This window comes from Pygocentrus nattereri, chromosome 4 (assembly GCF_015220715.1).
Source record: "Pygocentrus nattereri isolate fPygNat1 chromosome 4, fPygNat1.pri, whole genome shotgun sequence".
Lineage (NCBI taxonomy): Eukaryota > Metazoa > Chordata > Actinopteri > Characiformes > Serrasalmidae > Pygocentrus > Pygocentrus nattereri.
Window position 1 is genome coordinate 15,053,140 of NC_051214.1, and position 21,633 is coordinate 15,074,772.

The 21,633-nt window shown below is 40.0% G+C and overlaps 1 protein-coding gene across 3 annotated transcripts in view; it reads left to right on the forward strand.

Moving 5' to 3' along the window:
- Nucleotides 1-21,633, forward strand: part of wasf1 (WASP family member 1) — a 112,649-nt gene that overhangs the window by 36,835 nt on the left and 54,181 nt on the right. For all 3 annotated transcript variants that reach the window (XM_037538157.1, XM_037538158.1, XM_037538159.1), the window contains exon 2: nt 18,632-18,786. In XM_037538157.1, coding sequence (XP_037394054.1) covers nt 18,654-18,786 — 133 coding nt within the window. In that variant the 5' untranslated portion in view covers nt 18,632-18,653. The remainder of the gene's footprint in view (nt 1-18,631; nt 18,787-21,633) is intronic.

Below are 21,633 nucleotides of genomic sequence, written 5' to 3' on the forward strand. Positions count from 1 at the left end.
CTGCTGTGGTGGGTTCCGTTACGGCTGTGCTCCTCACTGATTCATTCATTCAGTGTTCAGTGTGAAAGCAGCTGAAAATTGTGTTGTGTGCCCAGCTCGAGCCTTTAACATGGTAAAATCATGCAAGCTTATCGCTTTAATAAGTTAGCGCTGCTGTCTGTCTCAGATCATGAACAGACTTTATCACGAGTAGGACCTTATAAATGATCCTTGGTCTGTTTTACCTACTGAAGTGCTGAAGACTGAGTGTGTTCAGCATAAAGCCAAGCTAAAGCGGACTGGGCCGTTGTGTTTTCACAATGCACAAATGAATCGAACCACAAAACGAACTACAAATGAACCGAACTGTTCGAGTTAGAGGGGTCTAAGTTTCTTTGGTGTCCTCTTTAGAGTTCATTTATATTGTGAGAACTGAACTGAAGCCATTTTCAGTTGGTTCCCTTCTAGGTTCACTTTAACAGAACTCAGTTCGGTTTTTTGAAAATGAACTATATGTGAAAACACTGTCAGGGTGGTGCAACACAAGGAAGAATGGTTGAATACAGATGATGGAAAATGTGTTCTCTGCATAGTCCAAGAGTGTGTTGTGCTAGGTGTGCATGTATCTGAGTGCTATATGCATAATCAATGGTGTGTGGGTTCTGAGTTGTCAGTGGTCTGTGGTGCAATGGACAAATAACCTCTGACCAATCACTAAATGTTATTCCGTGCTGTGATCATCCAGACCAATCAGAGACAAAGAGATGGCACTTGTTCTTTTCCCGTTTTCATCACTAACTCAAAACTTTGAGTACTGACCAATACAAATGCTGAGCCAATATTGTTTACATCTAACATGTGTGAGGTGTAAACTCCAGTCAAATCACACACTCCCACATTCTGTAGTGTTCTACACTATATTTAAAATAATCATTACTGAAATGTGATGGTCTTGTTCATATGGTAGTTGCAAAGCTGCTCCTGAGACAGCTTCTCTTTGATAGAGAGGTGGAAACTTGTGATTGTAATTTTGCTGCAGTCGATCTGCTGTTTGTGCTGTTAAGTTTTAAACCTGTTAAATAACTTAAAATAGATAAGAAAGAAAGAGTTAACATTCCCACTTGAAGCAAATACGTAATGGAGCTGAGTTGGAGTCAGTGCGGCTTGAGCGCATGGTGGTACTCCAATGTGGATCACTATGTTTGCGTATTTGAGATGATTCATCAAACTTGTCGTGTCTCCATGGTGAATCAGCTTCTTATCGCAAATTTTGCACTGAACCTTTTTTCTGATTGTCAGATAGTTTAAAGTGCTCCCACAGGTGACTTCTTTCTGAGGCATCTTTGAGTCTCTTTCAGCTTCAGTGGACTCGTGGAAAGCAGTGCAGCCTGTTGGTGAGGTGATGTGGATGCCTGTACTGAATTTATGATGCATATATTTATATTGTTTATCACGTATAACATTTATAATACATGGTTTATTCATTATATATATATATATATATATATATATTTTTTTTTAAAGGCATGTGCTGATGATATTAGGACACTGTGATAATATTTATTATTTTCATGATAATGGCTTTTCTGAGCATGTTGTGGTGACTGTCAGTATTCCTAGAATGCTGTTTAATAGGATTTAGTGTGGTTATATATTGTTTATAAATTATTTTTACTTCTAGTTTTACTTCTAGCATTTTTTTAAATGCTGCACTACTGGATGCATTGTTGTATGTACCAAATTATTTAACTGAAGAAAAAAAGGATTTTGATGCAGATCTCGTACTGTGAAAGATTCTTGCAGTATAGTGATATCAGAATACATAGAATACATAAAACCGTGTCTTAGCCATCAGGCAGTGTATTTATAACCATTTCTTATAATAACTTACTGTTAGGTAGCTAGCAGGTTTCTCTACAAGGGAGCATCAAATCACTCTGAATGACTATATCTTAAACTGTAACTCCACTGATTTTTCAAATTTCTGCATAATTAAATATTTCAGATGTAAACAAAGTCATTCAGAGCGGTTTGCTGTGAAAACAGAAACTCACTGAGTCAGAATCATTCACAGTGGTGGTGATAGGAACCAGACATCCAAAGTGTTTTCTGCTTCTAAAATCTGGCTACATGGCAGAAAGTTTCTACATGAAGTGGTTATAAATGTTGCTAGGTGGTTGCAGTGTTATCCCAGGTGGTTGGTAGATGGCTGCTATGATATCCCAAGTGGTTGCTAGGCTGTTGCTCAGCAGTTGCTATGTTATTCCTTGTGGTCACGATCATTCTTTTCATTCAGTATCCATTCCAGTATTTTCTGCTGATATCGACCTGATCAGGATACCCATCAGTGCCAGCCAGTACCAGTGACCATGTTGTGCTTTGTCTATAGTGTCCAGCCTTGGTGTTTGTCATTTTGGGTTGTCGATATGTGTGTTTGTGTGTGTGTGTGTGTGTGTGTGTGTGTGTGTTCAAGCTCCAGGGCTGCCAACAGTGTGTCAGGTGTCCAGTCAGGCTGCTGTCCCCATTCTCGGCTACAGCAAAGCATCCTGGGCCGGGGGCTGGCAGGGCAGATGGGGGTTGGGTTGGTGTGTGTCAGGTGTGCAGAGAGATAAGGAAACATCTCCTCCAGCAGCAAGGCAGCCTGGGATGTCATGGTTCCTTCTTGTTACTTATTCATTCAGTGTAGACTCATCAGTGCATCTCTACACCAAGGTCGAACGAGACTAACTTTTTAAAAAAAAAAGGGAAAAATGAGTTTGGTATGCCTGGGAGGTGCGACTTCAGGAATTTAGCACTCCCCTGTAGATTCAGCTTATAAAAGCACTGCTTAGAAGTGACATGGCTCTGTAACTGGGATTCAGGGGTTCTTGACAGCAGAATGGCTGGTCATCCAATTTTAGTATTTTTAATTATACTTTTTGTACATTACATAAACTGTGGCTTGCTAGTAGGGAGTTTCCTTTCTGCTTGTTGTTTTGCTCTGCTCTACATGTCATACAGGATTCAGGGTTATTATTAGGGATGCGCCAATACCACTTTTTCCCTTCTGATACTGATACCTGATCCTTAAGTATTGGCCAGTACTAAGTACCGGTAACGAAGCTAATTCTACCTTACCTAACTAGCTTTTATGTACAGAAATTTATACAATTTCACTTTTTAAAGTATTTTATTTTGGTAAAAGCTGTGTTTTATGTCATAAATAAAACATGCTAAGGTTGAGTATATACCTTTAGAACCATTTTAGATGATTAAGAAAATCTATTTTGATGTTTGGTATTTACTATATCATTTGTTTGTACTAATATACAATTAGTAATAAGAACCATATTTAACAACTGAAGTAAATGCAAATGTATTTATTGTGCAAAATAGTTAAAAACAGAAGTAAACAATATATATAGAATCCTGTAAGTATGCAACACCTTTTCTAGCTGGCCTCATTTCATTTTTAGCTTAGTTTCTCCATGTGCACTGACTTCTTGGATAATACTTTGCGACCTGTAGTGGACACTCAGAAGTGTATAGTTAACACTGTTGCTTTGTTATATTATATGTCATAATTAATTGCATTTAGATCCACTTTACATTTTATGTCAAAAGGCTTGAGTTTGCTGTTTTTTCTTTTCTGTTTTTCAAGGATGTTTTTCCTTTATGTAAAGCTACATGGTATATGCATAGAAATAACTTACTGTCAAACAGATCTTAATAAAACGTTTATATATATGAACATCTTGTATTGTCCAAAACTCTAAAATTTGCAGCTTCGATTCTCTATTGTCCAGTTATGAGGACATTATAGTTAATATAAAATTACTCAAACTTTAATTTCCTTAGACTGAGATATTGGTGCTGTGCCTTGGTATCACAGCCATTAGGCTTGAAATTTTTGTATTGTTTCTATTTTTATCTATCTGCTCTCAGCTAATAGAAAGTAATTTCCTATGTTTTGAATACTATTTTATAACACTGGATGGTTGTGAAACAAGTACTTGTTTAATCAAAGATGCTGGTTGTTGTTGCTAGATTACACAGAGGCGAGAGTGATTGCAGCAGAATGATTAAACATATGAAGTCATATTTCCATTATCTTTAGATAATGGTGCTCAGAGAACGCCTCTCAACCAGTCAAACTGTGAGGTCAAAACTGGGGCATAATATTCAGTTACTACGAGGGCTTTCAGCCAATGAGTTCAACTTTAACACTCTAATGTTTTTAAAGCTGTTAACATATTTTCCTACTTTGATCCTTCAAACCATTCGTAGTGGTCCAGGCTGAAGCCCAGCTGCAAGTGTGCTATATCTTGCTTCGTGATTGTAGCCTCTCATTTAAATATAGCTTTTAAATGACTTTTAGAGGAATATTTGTGGCAGAGTACATTAAAAAGTGTTTGAAATACAGTGTTTTGTAAATGCAAACTTTTTCTTTAGGGTCCATGTTGAGCCAATTTTGAGCAAAATGGGATGATTGAGTAAACAAAGAAGTGATTATCATAAGCACACAAAAATGTGAATAATCATAATTAGCTACACAAAATTGTGATTATCATGATCAGATATTTATCTTATCTATTTGACAGCCCTAGTAACCACATTTGTGTGAAAAAGTTTGAGTGCCCCAGTCAAATTACAGTTTGTTTTGTTAAAGTTGAGTACACATCTTCTACATTGAACATAATTCTGCACACTTTAATACACAGTTACTGTTTATTTAATTTAACATATTGAAAAAAAAAACTGTGGTCATATTTAAGTTTGTTCCTGGTAGAGGATGTGTTCACTTATTTTCACTTAGAAAATCCACAGGATATGTAAATTGAACACAGATATTCAAACTATTGCATGTTTTGAGAGGGGGGTTGAAGTTACAGGGTTAAAAAGGATGCGTTGGCAAGCTTCATGCACATCAGAGAAGCTCCTTCTTTACTCTGGTTTATGTCTTTCTTTCTAATTAGATTTCTATTTGAACTGCTTTCTCTTTCTGTCTTTTGCCAGTGCCAAAGAATGCTAGCATTCTCAGAACTGAAAATGTAGCTTGCACTAGGTATGTAAAGAATAGTGCAGGGGTATGTGTGTCTTTGTTGGGTTTTGTGTTGTATGTCAGGTCTTAGAGTCCATGGAGCCGTAGCTATTCTGGGCTAGCCAATGTTCTGTTCTTTGTTTTCCCTGTTGTTTTGACCAGTGAGAGACCTCAGGGGAACCTTGGTGGCTAATTGAAACCAGCTGTAGGCTGTAGGCCCTGTTACACCTCCTGTCTCTGTGCTGCTGTTGACTGTTGTGGTGCTAGATAAGTAGTTTCAATAGGTTCACTGTTTGTCACTGACTTCTATAAGTAACTATGCAAATTAAGCAACAAGTTTTTTTTATGCTTGCTGTAACTTTGACAGCACAGAGGTAGGTGTCATTAGCGCACAGTAGCCTTTGACTTTAGCTGAAATGCCCCTCCAGTACAGTATATATCAAATAGTATGGGTGGGAATCAACAGAATACCCAATAGAAACCACATGATGTGATATAATCCCAGTAGTTTAGTCACAATTAGACCTGTTGTAATTATTACATAATTAACTCATAATTATCTGAGCCAACCACTGTTTTCCATAGTCCTATATTATGTCCGAATGAATGTGCATTTCCATCTGTTAAGTTGATGCAACAAATATATGTAATTAAAAGCTAGCGTAAATGCATTTATTGAGACATATCATTAAATCATTTAAAAACAAAAACATGTTTTAAGTTCTGACTGATGCTATAACACCTTTAGACAGCAGCACTGAATAATGTTTGTTTATTTGAGCTCAGAATGTCTGATGTCACTTGGGTGCTAGCAAGTAGTCAGCTAATCATTAGATATCTAATCAGCTAATTTGGCCACTTTAGTCTTTGATTTTGTTTTCCTACTAAGGATGTTTAATTTGTTAAGTGCAGTTTTTGTATGCCAGTTAATCAGTCAAAAAATATTTTATTGCAATTATGTGAAAACTGAAACATGACTTAGTGTGATTGTGCCAGGTGCCCAAGCCCAAGCACCCCTTGCTACGCAGCTCAGGCTATGTCAGGTGTATGGCTGTGGCCTCGTTGCGGAATACAAGGCGGGGCTCAGGGCCTCATACTCACGCCATCTCTTGCGCTCATTGTCTGTGCTTGGGGCTCAGGTGCCATCCTCATGCCACGTCTTGTGGCCCTCAGAGGTTTTTCGGGAACCATCTTCACAACGACGCAGGGCTCGTGCACTGTCCTCGCACCACCTCTTTTTAAGGTGTTGATGCTATGGTTTTTACCCAGTAAAGGTTTTTTGACCATCTTTATTAAACAGGAATACGTTTGGATTAAACCTATAGACAGGTCCATAAATATTTAGATGTTTACAAAGTTATTATCTTCGCTGTCTACCATAGCAATATGAGTTCAAAGTGCAAATTTAGGTGAAGGAATAGGTGCAGGAATTACAACCATTTTTATACATACTTTTAAGATTGCACTCATAGCTCATATTGATTATTTTATTTCAAACGCAGCATGTTGTGGTAGACAGCTAAAATAATAATAGCTTTGTCAACATCAGAATGTTTATGGACCTGACTATAGGCGTCATTAGTTACTTAGTCATTACTCTTCCTCATCTACAAGTCTGAATAATTACAAATTGTTTCTAGAGTGTTCCATTGCAGACAGCATTTAGTTTCATCCTGAGATGATGAGGTGTCTAGCTGTTTTACCTCTGGATTGTAAGCATACTTGCTTGTGTCGATTGGTTGTTGGTGTGTGGTGCAGTATGTACCAGTATGTGCCTGGTTGTGGTTCTAATATAGCGTGGGCTACGTATCTCGTTTTCTCTTTTCCTCTCCCTTCACCCCACCATATGGACACACTTCAGACTCTTCAAATGCGCTCTTTTCACTCAGTATGCACATGCTAGCGATCTCTCTTCAGAAAGTACCAGTGCATGTGTCTAGTTTTCTTTTTTCCGAAAAACTGCCAAACCAGAAATTTCAGAGTGGCTGGTTTTCTCAAAGGCATTATCTTTAACTATCCTCATTAATTTGATTTCATCGTTATTCCTGTCTTCATTTAAGACATTCAGCAATAGCTTTAGTTACCATTTTCTCTTTGTCTCCTTTAATGATGGGCAGCAGAGACAGCAAGTATTGGCATTATCATTAGCATTTGCCTCTGACAGCTCCTCAGAATCACTGTCAGACCATGATTATGGTTAAGGGGATTTACACAGCAGAGCTCTGCCTGAGTCAAGGTTTCTCCTGAGGCCTGACAGGCCATGTTTAGCTTTTCCACACAGTGCACATAGAGGCCATAAGTGCAGACTGGCCTGTCTGGCGTTATATATGGATCGTTCTACTGAAATTAGTTCAAAGTTAGAGGTTAGAACATGTTTTGGACTTTGAACTGACTTTTGCTTTGAATGACCATAAGCCTTAATTATGTTTGTCATTAAAACTATTTTTTCTATTTTGTCATCACCAAAACACTTCTAAGACTTTGCTACATGTTTTGGTGGTGACAGCATGACTCAAAATCATAACCGGTACGTAAATTCATGTGTTTTGAACAGTTCCACACATAAAATCATGTTTTTCATTAAAACACAAAAAGGTTTACTTAATTGCAGAAAATATGTTTCAGCAGTGATGGTTCTTTAATCAGTTACACACTGATTTTCATACAGGGCTATGGCCATGAAGGACAGGGATGCAGGCTCATTTCCTGCTCTAAACTGCAATGGTGTGGCTAAGGCACCACCTATGGGACTAACACCCTTTGTGTTTCGGTAGTGACATGAAAGCTGTTACAGCTTAGAATATTTCAGTAGCAATTAGCAATGTGACATGATGAGCTTTAGTTTGCCAATAAACTCACAGCAGAAGATGCGACGTAAACGTTAGGTAAAACTCAAATTTCATACAGCAGCTTTTTCTTTTGAAATACATTGCACCACTTTACATGAAAAAATAACAAACTTAATCTAGAAGATGAAGAATAATAGTCCTTCATTTCATCAACCATGTGTTTGGTTTCAGCCTTACACCAAAAGTGTTTTGCTTCCATCTTGCTTATTTCCACATGTGCAAACTGAGAAATCTGAAAGAAATCCAGTAAGAGTATAAATGCACTAAGAATTCTGGTTACTGAGCTAACATCTAGCTCTCTTTATTGGATTTCTTAGTCAGATTTGTAGACCTTACTCTGATTTAGGAAATCAGAGTATGCTACTTACATGACCATTTGAATGATCAGATAACTGCAGAAATCCGATTACGATCAGATTATTGAGTGCATGTAAACGCGCTCATTGTTTCTCAGCCCTGGTCTTGGAAGCCCACTGCCTTGCATTTTATAGTCTTTTCCCTGCTTTCAACACACCTGGTCCAACTAATCAGCTCATTATCAGCCCAATATTGAGTTAAAGTGGAAGGAAAAGCACTAAAATGTACAGAGTAGTGGGCCTCCAGGAACAAGGTTGAGAGACACGGAATTAGATGGACTATAATAATAACATTGATATAAATAAAGGCTGAAATTAGCTGTTAGGCTAGTCCTGGTTCACATGAACAGAGCCTCTTGAGGACTGGATTTTGATATCCTTGCCATCAGTGTATTGTGTGTGTGTGTGTGTGTGTGTGTGTGTGTTGGGGTGAGTGAGAATACACTCGTGTGCAAGCATGCTGCAGCTTCAGTATGCTAGCATGCTAGTTACCCAATGAGAGTAGAGTCAAGAGTGCTTTCAGGCTAAGTGGAACGGGCTTGTGTTGGTGTGTGTGAAGCAGTCCTCCCCCTCAGTAACCCTCTGTTCAGCTCTCATTATGGCTCCTGTATCAGGAGTAAACGCACCATTAGCGTAGCGTTAACGTAGCCCTCGCCATATTGTCCTCAGTGCATTGAGCCATGACCGAGAGCGTGCAGGCGCGTGTGCCTCTTCTATTGTGTTCAGCAATACATCACACCTCCTCCATCTCTCCTTCATCTCTCCTCTCTTTATTTAACCCTCCTCCAGCCTTTCCTCCTGCGTCCCCCCTGCCGCGCGGGTCCTGAGGGCCGGAGTTGTAATTTGAAGCGTGTTGTTGTTACAGTGGAGGAGTCGAGATATGCCATTATTTCTGGACGCGATGCAGTGCAGTAATAATTCCTCTAACCGCTGCCCCTCTCTCTTACTCTTAATAGCTCAGGTCTGCATTTTTCAAACCATCTGTTTGCTCACATTTTTCTTCTGTTACATTTCTTTCATATCCACACTCCCAATCTCTCCCGTCCTCTCTTCTCTTCCTCTCTCTCGCTCTCTCTCCCTTTCTCTCTTTCTTTAATTTCTCTCTCTCTACCTTCTCGTTCCTACTTCCTCTGTCTCTCTTCTTTATCTCTCTCATTCCCCTGTTCACCTTTCTTTCTTTCTTCCGCTTCCTCTTCTTCATTTCTCTCTCTTTCTCTCTCTGTCTCTCTCATTCCCCTGTCCACCCTCTTATCACTCTTTCTCTCCCCCTTCCTTTTTGCATTGTTTTCTTTCTCTCTTTCTGCATCTCTAACCCTCTCACTTGTTGTCTTTCCTTCTCTCTCTCTCTCTCTCTCTCTCTCTCTCTCTCTCTCTCTCTCTCTCTCCTTCTCTGTTTTTCCCTTCCCTCTGTCTTTCTCACTCTCTCTCCCCCTCTGACTCTTTCTGCATCTTTCTTTCTTTTCTTTCCTCCCCACTTTCCCTCTGCCTCACCCTCCCTATGGCTTTGCCATATCCTTTCTTTCCCCCTCTCTCCTTCTCTCCCCTCCTCTTTCTGCATCTTCCTCCCTCCCTGTACCTCTCTCTTCCTGTCTTTTTGCATCCCTCTCTTTTCAAATCTCTCCCCTTTTCTTTTACTTTTTTCTATCTTTGCCTCTTCCTGTATCTCCCTCTATTTTTCTCTCCTTCATCCTTCTTCCCCACCCCGTTCCTCCCCTTTTTCTGATCTCTTCTCCCTCTTTCCCCAACTCTCTCCTCATCCTCTCTCTTTTTCTCCTGCATCTCTTCTTCTTTGTTCATTTCTTTTTCTCCCTCTCGCTCATTATGTTTCTGTATTCTGTCTCCATCTGTGTCTTTTTCTGTTTCTGCATCACTTCTCTGTCTCTCTCCTGGTCTCTCTCTCTCTCTCTCTCCCTCTCTCTCTCTCCCTCCTAGTCTCTCTGTATCTCTCTCTTTCTCTCTCCCTCTCTCTTTCTCCCTTGCTCTGTGTGTGTGTGTGCAGGTCAGGTCAGAAACAGAGAATGATACTGTACAGAGGGCTATCAACTGTGTGTGTATGTGCATGCGTGCGTGCGTGCGTGTGTGTGAGTGTGGGGTTGTGGTGGGGGAGGGTCAGTGACCAGCATCACGGCCCTGGGTTGCTGTGGGTTGCTGTGGAATATGAATGAGACCCTGAGAGATCAAACACATGAAGATTTTTTTCCTTTTTTTGCTGCACTCTCTGTGTCCCTCTCTCCCTCTGCTGTCAGCTCCATCCACCAATGCCTGATTTATAAAGGAATCTAATCAAAATGAGCAAGAATAAGGCAGATTGTCCAGCATACCATCCATCCTCTGAAGCGCTGGAACAATGGCATCAGCATAAAGGAATGAAATGAAGCTGGACGATATGTGTCTTTCATTTAAAAGACAGACCCAACCTGTTTACTCATGCAGTCCCTCAGTGAATGAGTCTGTCATTCATTTACCACACGCTTAACCCATCTTCCCAGGAAGTGCTTCATAGAAAACAGAACATTCCACGTCTTTCTGAACTCAGCATGTCACTCAATAGCATTTCAAACAGAGACATTCAGGTAGGCGTCTGTGACTTAAATGAATCACAATGTTACTCATGCACTGCACGAGTTACAGCTACGGTTCAGCCATCTACTTACTTAAGTAGTCATGCAGCGAAAAGTTTGCTTCTTAGTTTAGTGCTGGAGCTACAGAAGTGGAATTCTATTGATTTTATACAGGTGCAATCAGTAATATGTAAACAAAGTCATTCAGAGTGGTTTGATATGAAATGCTTTGTTAAAGAGGAACATACCACCTCAGCTTTGTCCACAGTGGTGGTGATAGGAAGCAGACGTCCAGAGTGTCTCCCTTTCTGCTCTAATGCCTCTGAAAGCTTTCTGATGGATAAAATATTCTGCCATGCTGTGACTGTTGTGATTGTTTACAAGCTCTGCTCAGAGAAGGGCCTGCAACATGTGATCAAAGATCGACAACATGAAATTACAGCTGCTTTGCATGCCTGAAAATGCTCAGCTGAAACTGAATCTTGTGTGACTAAATTGCAGTGACGGTATTTTTAAGTGTACACTGAATTACAGAATGCCTGCACTCCTAACACTGGGAAGGTGAGGGCAAACACCTGCTTCCTCCAAATCACATGAAGCTAACGTAATATAATTGGACAGCTCAACACACTTAAAGGAGAACATTAACCATCCATTCTGTTATGTTAGCTAGCAGACATGTTGGCTAGCTTCATGCTGGGTGATGTGAGGAGAGAGAGGTCCCTTTTACCCACCCAGAATGAGCATTGGTCAGAAGGCCCTTTTCACAAAAACGGAAATATGTATGCTGAGTAAAATCAAATCAAATCAAATTTATTTGTATAGCGCTTTTTACAGCAGATGTTGTCACAAAGCAGCTTCACAGAATTCCAGAAAAGACAGAGTTTTAACAAGAATGTAAACCCCCCCGGTGAGCAAGCCAGGGGCGACAGTGGCAAGGAAAAACTCCCTCAGAGCTGAGGAAGAAACCTTGGGAAGAACCAGGCTCACCAGGGGGGACCCATCCTCCTCTGGTCAAACTACCTACAAGTGATTATACTGCTAATATTAATAGCAGTAGTAGTAGTGGTAGTAATAGCTAGGAGTCCATGAAAAAAATCAGTGTAGGGTGGGCAGCTAGTCCACCCTAGGTAGGTGGCGGTAGCTGGGGCGTGGGCAGCTGGTCTGAAGTGGGTAGCAGGAGGGCTCAACAGTCAGTCGTCCTTCAGTGTCTGGCCAGACATGTGGGTGGTTGTATACTCGAAAAAAAGACAGGGACATTTCCAGAGTGTGGCTAATGACTCTGGCAGATCTGACTATGACAGCTTAACTAAAAGGAGAGAACTAGAAGGACACACAGACACGAGAGCACTCTGATAAATAAATTCTGTTATTGCTTTATGGACGGTTATTACCACCAGTATAACTGGCATTTGTATCACTTTAGCTTCATGTTGTAGTTACCAAGATTGAAATTCGAAGATCTAACCAATGTTGCTGGAGAATACCAGGCACATGGTGGGTAGCACAACGTGGGAATCCAAGGCCATGTTCGCATGACCAGGACTAAGTGAAACAAATGATTTTTTTCCGTAATGTGATGCTTTTAGGGCTCTGGGGATACACAAATCTGATCTTTTCAAATCAGATGGATTTGGGTTAGGGTTTCAAATGTGGTCCTAAATTAGTGTGAATACTCAAATCGAAATTCATGTGCTTTGTTTCCACTGTGTATGCGCCATCATTCAAGCGTTACTCTGGCAGCAGCACCAAACAGAACTTAAAGCCTGTAAACAGTGAAAAAGTAACACACCCCTTTTGCCTTCATCTCGCACAATAATGAACATAATAATGAACGAAAGCTGTTCAGAGTTAATTAGCTTTGCAGCAAAGGCTCGTTCTGCTCTTTAGTTTGTTTGATGATGATGCTTGTGATTCATTCACTTGATGTTACTGAGTAGGATGTGCGCATGTGGCATTTCAGCATGCCAGTTTGTTCACATTGATGACAGATTTGAGTCACTTACCTAAACGAGTGTGAATCATCACATCAGAGAGATTGGATCTGAGCAAATAAAATAATTTAAGCAAGGCTTAATGTGAAGGCTTGTAATGTGAACCTAGCCCAAGCTGAAAAAGCAGATAATTGTGGAATTCATATCTATTAGAGTAATGTCAGCAAACATCTACAAAGTGAAAAAATGATAGAGAGATGATAGAACAGTAGCCGAAAAGCTAGAATAGACTTGTTAGCTGTCAACTTGCCAAAAATAAAATTGCTGGCAAAAAAGTAAACACGCGCAAATACCGTGTGAGATCAAACTCACGATCTCCTGACAAAAAAGGCCAATGCTTAAGTGGTTGCACTACTAGGAAGCGCACTTTCATCTATTTTTATAGAGGAAATTGACACAGACCTCGTTTCATAGGCCCAAGTATCAGGTCTGAGCTCCTGCGGTTCTCTTTTGCAGATTCAGTCCAGTTTGTTGTTTGTAAAAGTCAATAATAACTTTATCATCCCATCTGTGTACAAGCACGCAGTGGAACGTTCCTCCAGGCCCTCAGAGTGCAAGTGAAATACAAAACTGCAACGCACTAAATAGAGAGAGTGCTTAGAGGCTCAAAGCCCAGCAATAAATATGATACAGTAAATACTCATGATGGTGTGAGAGACTCTTCTATTGATTACCTTTTTAATGCATTTGTTTTTCTGATGCACTTGTCAAATAAACTTGACCAAAAAAACAATCAAGCGATATTTTTGTGGCCACTGTCTTTGTGCAGGTGTGTTCATGTAGAAATGCGCTGATCTGATCTCAATTTAACTGCAGTGATTTTACAACATAATACCTAATTATAATAATGTTTAATAAAGTATGATAACATTTTCACTGGGTAATCCTCAATTTTTGGCATGTTATCCAGCTTACTGAGATTTCTATATATATTTCTAAATTGCATCAAACTATTCATATCACATTGGGCTGAATTCTGAGGTTTCTTGATGCAGTGAATAATTTCCTAAGGAATCATAATCAAATTGAATCGTGAGGTCAGAGGTTTACATCCCTACTACTTGTGTTGGTGTGTAGAGCAGTGGTCCTGTGGCTAAGCTCCTTATTGATCGGGATATGGTGTGCACTGCTGTAGCGGGGGAATCAGTGGGATTTGTTAAGTCTCGGAGCCTTTGACAGGAAGTGGAATTAACAGGCCTGGATTAACCTGCCTCTCCTCTGAGGACCCACTAAGTCTCCCCCACTGCCCCGAACCAGCCACTGCAGGATAAGCACCACTGCACCCCACCTCGCCTTCTACATCATTATTCCTACACCAGTGCTGCTAAGCCCCTCTTTACCTCTCTTTCCCTCTGCATCTCCTTCTTTCTCTCTCTCTCTCTCTCTCTCTCTCTCTCTTTCTCTCTCTGTATCTCTTTCTTTCTTCCCTATTCTATACCTCTGCCAGCCTCTCTCTCTCTCTCTCTCTGTATTCCTCCTGTATATTTCTGTCTCTCTGTTTTGCTCTCCCTTTCCTTCTGTCTTTGTTTTCTTTGTATATTGCTCTGTCCCTCACCCCCCCCCCCCTACTTTTCCTTTGCTCTCACTGTCTCTCTCACTCTCTCTCTCTCTCTCTCTCTCTCTCTCTACAGGTATAGTGGAAAGTGCAGCTCTCTCGTTTTTTGACAGGGTTTGTTTTAGACGGGTTCTGTCCCTCTGCTGTTTTAAAAGCACTCTGTGCGTCATTCTCAATGAAAAAAGCTAAAATGCATGACGGGGCACCATGTGGGAGGGAGCAGCAGTAAAGGATCCATATGTTCTTTAGTGAAGGCGTAGTAGAGAGGGAGCGAAGGAGGAAAGGAGAGGAGGAGGGAGATAAAGAGGAGGAAAGGAGGATGTGTGAGGAGTGTGGAGAGAGAGAGAGAGAGAGAGAGAGAGAGTGTGATAGATTAGTCATCCTGCCCACAGTAACACATTTTGAGAGGAGCGATCGACACATGCCAGATTAGGCCCTGTAGAGAGCTGTCTTGGATCCTGATATGTGTGGTCAGGCACGTGGAGGTTGACCTCTGGCACCGTGGCAACCAGTCAGTAGTGGGAAGGTCATAATACACTTGTGTGCAGGTGTTGAGGAGAGTTTAAGTGAGGGGGATTATTAGAAGGTGCTAGAAGTGAGCATAGTCATGGAAATATATGAATATTCAAATGTTTGAATAAGGACAATTTTTTTGACTGAGCATTTGACATAGAATTGCAGAGAATATCATGATATTAGCTGAAATTGTATCTCATGTTAAGCAAAATGGAAACTTCTACACTGTTTAAAACCAAAGGCTTCTGAATGCTTATCTTGAATGTATGGCAGTAAGAACACAAAACTTCTTTTTTTAAATGGAGCCTTTACATTATGTGGAGGTTCACTGAATTAGGTTGAAAGATTAATTGTAGAAAAGTTTAACACCTGCTCATCCCCCGTTTCTTCTGAAATCAAGGAAGAGACTGTACTTTTCTGGGAAGGCTTTACGCTAGATTTTGGAACATTGTCTGCAAGGATTTCCTTGCATTCAGCCACAAGAGCATTAGTTAGGTCACAAATGCCAGTCCAGCTCATCACAAGGGTATTTAGTGGTGCTCCATCACTCCAGAGAAAGCAGTTCCACTGCTCACCAGCCCAATGGTGGGGTACTTTACACCAACATTAAACCTAAAATCCCCAATTTTATAATACATTTCATTACATAATTAAGACATTTTTTCTGATTAAATGATATTGACCACTTTGCCAAACACTGAAAGGTTAACCCTTAGTGTGAGTGTGATCAACCACCAGCACAGGCCCACACTCAGCAGCAGAGAGAATGATACCCTGCTCTTTTAGCCAATAATGCAAGCTAAAACCCTGAAAAAACAGCCCCAGACCGTTAGCCCTCCTCCACCATGCTTTACTATACATTCTAGTCAGTAGTGTTTTTCTGGCATTCTCCAAATCAGATTAATCTGTCAAACTGCCAGATAGTGAAGTGCAGTTATTCTCTCCAGACAACATGCCTCAAATGCTCCAGAGTCCAGTGGCAGCATGCTTTACACCACTCTAGCTGACGCTTGGTGTTGTATGTAGTGATCTTAGGCTTGTGTGTAGCTGCTCAGCCATGGCAACTCATTTCATGAAGCTCCTGACACGCAGTTCTTTTGCTGATGTTGCTTCCAAAGGCAGTTTGTAACTCTGTCGTGAGTGATGCAAAAGAGTTCAGCGATTTTTGTGCAATATGCATTTCAGCACTCTTGTCCCGCTCTGTGAGTTTGTGTGGTCTGCCGATTCAGCAGTACAAGCTCTTCAGTACTTCCCATCCAACTGCCATTGTTGGTCTGAGTTTTTCCACATGCTTTTGACCATGACCAATGAAGATTTCACAGACATATTATTGTTGCAATGAAATATGAAACACGCTTATTAAGATTCAACATTGGGTCTTACAAAAAGTATGAAAATTTTTCAAACTTCTAACTACATTTAGATGGACGAAAGCTGTTTCTGTCTACAGTTGGGAGCTACTAAGTATCAACAGCTAGAAGGCTAGATAGCTAATCATCCACTTTCACTGCTTTAGGTTTATACTTCAATAGCTGCATACAACACATGCAACAAAAAATTGTATATAGAAATGATTTATGTTGTAATTAATCATCGGCTAAACTTTCATGATCGTAAACAGCCTAGGCATGGATTACTTTTTAATGTAGCTGCACATAAACAGATATTACACAGACATCTGTTGTCATTTTTTGATCAGAACAATATTAAATAGTTATGGCTGTGATATGTGTACTATACTTTTTTAAATGTTTGAACGTGCAAATATCTGAATAGCAAAACTTGTGAAGTTTTTGCTTTTTTAGGTGTGCACTGACACTATGAGGCTCATGTAACAAACAATTACACTCATCAACCACAGGCTTGTTTAAAGTTTCATATAGACTTACTTATATGGTTTCTGGTCTATAAAATTGGTAAAAAGTATATTGCATAGCTAACAACAGTAGTAGCAACCAACTTGTAACCTGATTTTTTTCTCTAATTCTGTGTCATGTGATGATCCTGATTCAGTGTGATGCCATTATGGATGTCATTTAAAATGAGTCAGAAAGATTATTACACTAACCATAAACCACTAGCTGTAAAGAACCAGCCGCCATTCAGCTTTATACCAGCACAACGCATCACAGGAATATATAATCATGTGTAATGTATGATGCACATGAAACACACTCCACCTAAACTGTCAGAATTGATCAGGAACTGACTGAATTTTAATTTACCACAATGTCACATGCAAGACATGACAAACTACCTACTTATGGACATACAGAGCCTATTTGTAATGAGGAGCGAGGTAGTGGATGCATGTGCGGAGGTAAGCGACTTGAGGGCAAATCCAAAATCAGGGTCATCACGGTCCAGGGTCATTGAGCCAATACGGATAGTTTGTGGGTCAGACATGATATATGCACCAGAAACAACCAACAACACAGATTCAAACAAAGCAACCAAACACAGACCAATCCAACAAACAAAGACCGGCAAACACAGGGCTTAAATAACAAATGGTAACAAGGGACAGGTGAAAACAATCAGGGCGGAGCTACAAAACCAAAACAAACGCACATGGACAAACCAAAACAAAAAGGCACATGGAGTGGGAGGAGCCAATCGTGACACTATTTATACCACTGCAGAGACAGAACACACACACACTCACTCTTAGAGCTCTGAATGAGTGCCATGTCTCTTATCTGTGGCTTTGCTCTGAATTACTATATATTTGACATTTAATGTATTTATATCTGTCCTACCTCAGCAGACCACCACTACCCACCTGTACCTAAGTTTAGAAGAGAATATCTCTGTCTCGCTCTCCCCCTCTCTTTCTTGCTCTAGTTCCAGTATGACCAGTATTTTTGAGTATGTCAAGTACAGTATTGTTCTGTCTCTTCTCTTTTGTTTTCTTTCTTGCTTTCTCTTTCTCTCGTTTCTCCCACATTCTCTATCTTCCTCTGACTCTCTCTCTTTCTTGTCTCGCTCTCTTGCACTCTCTCACTGCCTCTGTTTCAGTGAAAACTGTTTAATAATGTGGAGATATTTGAGAATGTTCAGGGTGATGTATTAGATGTATTAGTGTAGATTCTGGTGTTTTAGAGATTCAAAAACTTTTGTTTAAGTGGGAGGTGTGGAGTGATCGTGTGGTGTTTGCTGAGCATTTTAAGGGGATGGTGGCTTTCAAAGATCTTTGTTGGTGCATTAAAAGCATCTGAAATGTCAGTATCTCTTTCACACACTCACTCTAATCAACGTCCTTCTGTTCCTGAAAACTCTATTCAAAATAAACACATGGGTATAACCTTATTTTTAATCCCCCTTCAGCTGTAGGCTTCTTTTACACTGTAAACAATTGCAGCAAATTTACAGAATAACATACCACAGAAATCTGCTGTACTCCTTGCACAATAGATTGTAAAAATGGGGCATGCTGAGAGATACAGGTCAAGTTTCTTGTGAAGCATCTAAAATATCATGCCTTCAGGCTACATGTGGATCACTTTCATTCTTTTTTCTCTGTTATATCCAGTCCAGCATTTTCTGGTGGTATCGGCCTGATTCCAGCATTATATTGGATCAGTGCCATTTCTGATCTTCGGACATATTATTCAGCAGCTGCTCTGAATTATTTGGAAATTATTATGAAGCTTATTATGTATACCGGAAGGTGTAGGCCCATGTTCAGACCCCTAAGTGGTTAAGGGTCTATTTGCTAGTTATTTTGTTATTTAACTCTCTCTCTCTCTCTCTCTCTCTCTCTCTCTCTCTCTCTCTCTTTCTCTTTCTCTCTGTCTGCAGGTATTAGCAGTGTTAGGTCAGGATGCCGCTGGTGAAGAGGAGTATCGAGCCCCGGCACCTGTGCCACACAGTGCTGCCCCGCGGCATCAAGAACGAGCTGGAGTGTGTCACCAATATCTCACTCGCCAACGTCATACGCCAGCTCAGCAGCCTCAGTGAGTGTGTGTGTGTGTGTGTGTGTGTGTGTGTGGGTGTGGGTGTGGGTGTGGGTGTATGTGACACTGATAGCTGCTGTCTGTAGTAGGGCCCAATAAGTATAGATATAACAGTTCCATGATTCTTTTGGTATCAGCAGAAAATCCACTAGCATCAGTAATATCTGAGTTTTGAACGAAGTGATTTTTGTGGGTCTGCACAAGTCAATTGTGAGGTATACAAACACTGTTTCCAAAAACATTGGGAACATATGTGAAATGCAATTTAAACAGAAAATAGTGATGTGTAAAATTGATACCTGCAACACAATCCAAAAAAGATTGAACAGGGACAGTTACAGTCTAGAAAAAAAAAACATCTTAAACATACAAACATGATTCTGTATGAAGGGGCATCCCAAAAAGCCTAGTCCTTTATGAGTAAGGATGGGTCAAGACTTGTCACTTTACCAAAAATTGCATCACAAAATAATCCAACAATTTAAAAACAACATTCTTCAACAAGGATCAGCTAAGATTCTAGCTGTTTCACCCTGTACATGCATAACATCATTAAAAGATTCAGGGTGTCCATAGAAATCTCTATGTATAAAGGGCATGGCCAAAGGCTACAATTTAATGCCTGTGACCTTTGATCCCTGCAACTGCACTAAAACATGCATGTGTAAAGAAATCCCCATGCAAGCTTGGAGGTACTGAAAAAATGATCAGTTAACACCATTTGATGATGCTTCCACAAACGCAAGTTAAGAGTGTACTATATACAGTGAAAGCCATCTGAAATGAAGTGATGCACAGTAGATATGTGAATTGTGTTTTGATGAGGTCAGCCTTCACATTTTCTATGGAAGTAATGGACATTGGGTTCTCTGGGTGAGAGAAAAAAAGCACCATTGATATTGTTACCAGCATAAAGTTCAAGGTTCTTTCATAGTATGAGGGTGTATGGCATAGGTAACTTGCGTACCTGTGAAAGCACTATTAATGATGCAAGATGTATTTACATGTTCTGGAGAAATATGCTGCCTTTTAGGTGGTGTCTTTTTCATCGACATCCATGCTTATTTTGGCACAACATTCTGGATGTGTTACAACAGCATGGTGTGGGTGCTAGACAGGCCTGCCTGCAGTCCAGACCTGTCTGTCTTTGAAAATGCATTATGAAGCACAAAATGACAACAAAGGCCCTGTATGGTTGCACAGCTGAAGTCTTGCAAAACAGAAAAATGGCCAATGCCCAAATAAGTATTATGTGTTGTAGTGTTGTTAAAAGGAAAGTGATTTTAATTCATTTTAATTATTAGTTAATATTGTGTTTTGGGAGTTTTAATTTGATTAAATACAGGTCAAACATAGCTTACTAATCCCTGCTTTCTGCTTTTATTAGCATTTCACATACTGTCCTAACTTTTTTGAAATTGATGTTTAAATATAGAAATATTGAAAATATGCCTTGATTCAACTGCAGTGTGTGTTCACAATGCATTTGAAATTAACCTTCAATTTACTAAGACTGTGGCTTATCACACTACCTATGCACAAGAATGTCTACTAACTGTACGCTCATGGTTTAAAAGAGGCTGCTATTGTTAAACATGTTTTATGAGACCCTTAGACATTTGTGCACCTCATGGTAAAAGGAGGAGGCAGCCACCATGCACCATCCACAAGCACCATGAGCGGATGTGTAGAGCTGATCTGAACTTACTTTTAGTGTGATCTCATGTTTTGCTCAGTTTTCCTTCAAAAATGCTTACCACATTTAGTCTTTTGGTCATTTGCCACATTTAGTCTTTTGATCATGTGAGACTACTGATTTTTAACAGAGCAATAGAAAATCCACATTTGATTGTGAACAAAACCAAGAAAATGACATGCAATTTAAAAAAAAAATCAAACAAATGTACTGTTAGATTTTCATTGATGATGTAATTATACAAACTTCGACTACTTTAGACTAATCCAGGTTTTGTGGTATTTTTCCTTATCATAGTAAAAGTAGTTGCTGGACACGAATGTGTTATGGTTACTTTATATTGCAATTTATGAGTGTCTGGTTTAATATTTATACAAATGATCCAGAACCTTATAACCACCTGCCTAATACCAAAACCGCTTTGACCCACTGAGGCATGGACTCTGCAAGACTTCTGAGGGTGCCCTGTGGTATCTGGCACCAAGATGTTAGCAGCTGATCCTTTTAATTCTAAGTTGCGAGGTGGCGCCAGACTTGCAGATCAGACTTGCACATCCCTCAGATGCTTGAATAGCAGGGTGTGATGCACTGTGTGTTGTGACACATTTTATCAACATTAAAAAATTTGTGTGACTTGTGTCACAGTAGCCCTTCTGTCGGTTTGGGCCAGAAGTGGAGCATTTCTTCCACATGTCGACTGTGAGAATCAGCTGTTCGACCTTGCCGCTTGCCATTGTTATGAGATAATCAGTATTATTACTTAATCTTTAAGTGGTTATAATGTTTTGGCTCATCGGCACATATTATTTAAGACTTCTGTGAGTTTTAGAAATTTGACAGCATGATTAATGGAATGTGTTCCCAGTTCAGTCAGCCAGTAAAGAACTCACTGTTCACTGTTCAGTCTGTTTAATTCATGGCCATTTTAAATTATATCAGACCCTAATGAGTAATTTACAAAGTAAGTACCAACTGTCCTAATTTTTGCAGTCTTCCACAGTGCAGTGTGGACTGCAGACTGCACATTTCCTTCCTAAGGCAAAAACTAAATGGCAAGCTACTGCTCCATTTCAGCCATTTGGAAGAGACACTGCTTTGTTTACCCATTAACCATTTTAGCCACAGACTAATGGACTGTGAATTGGCTTCTT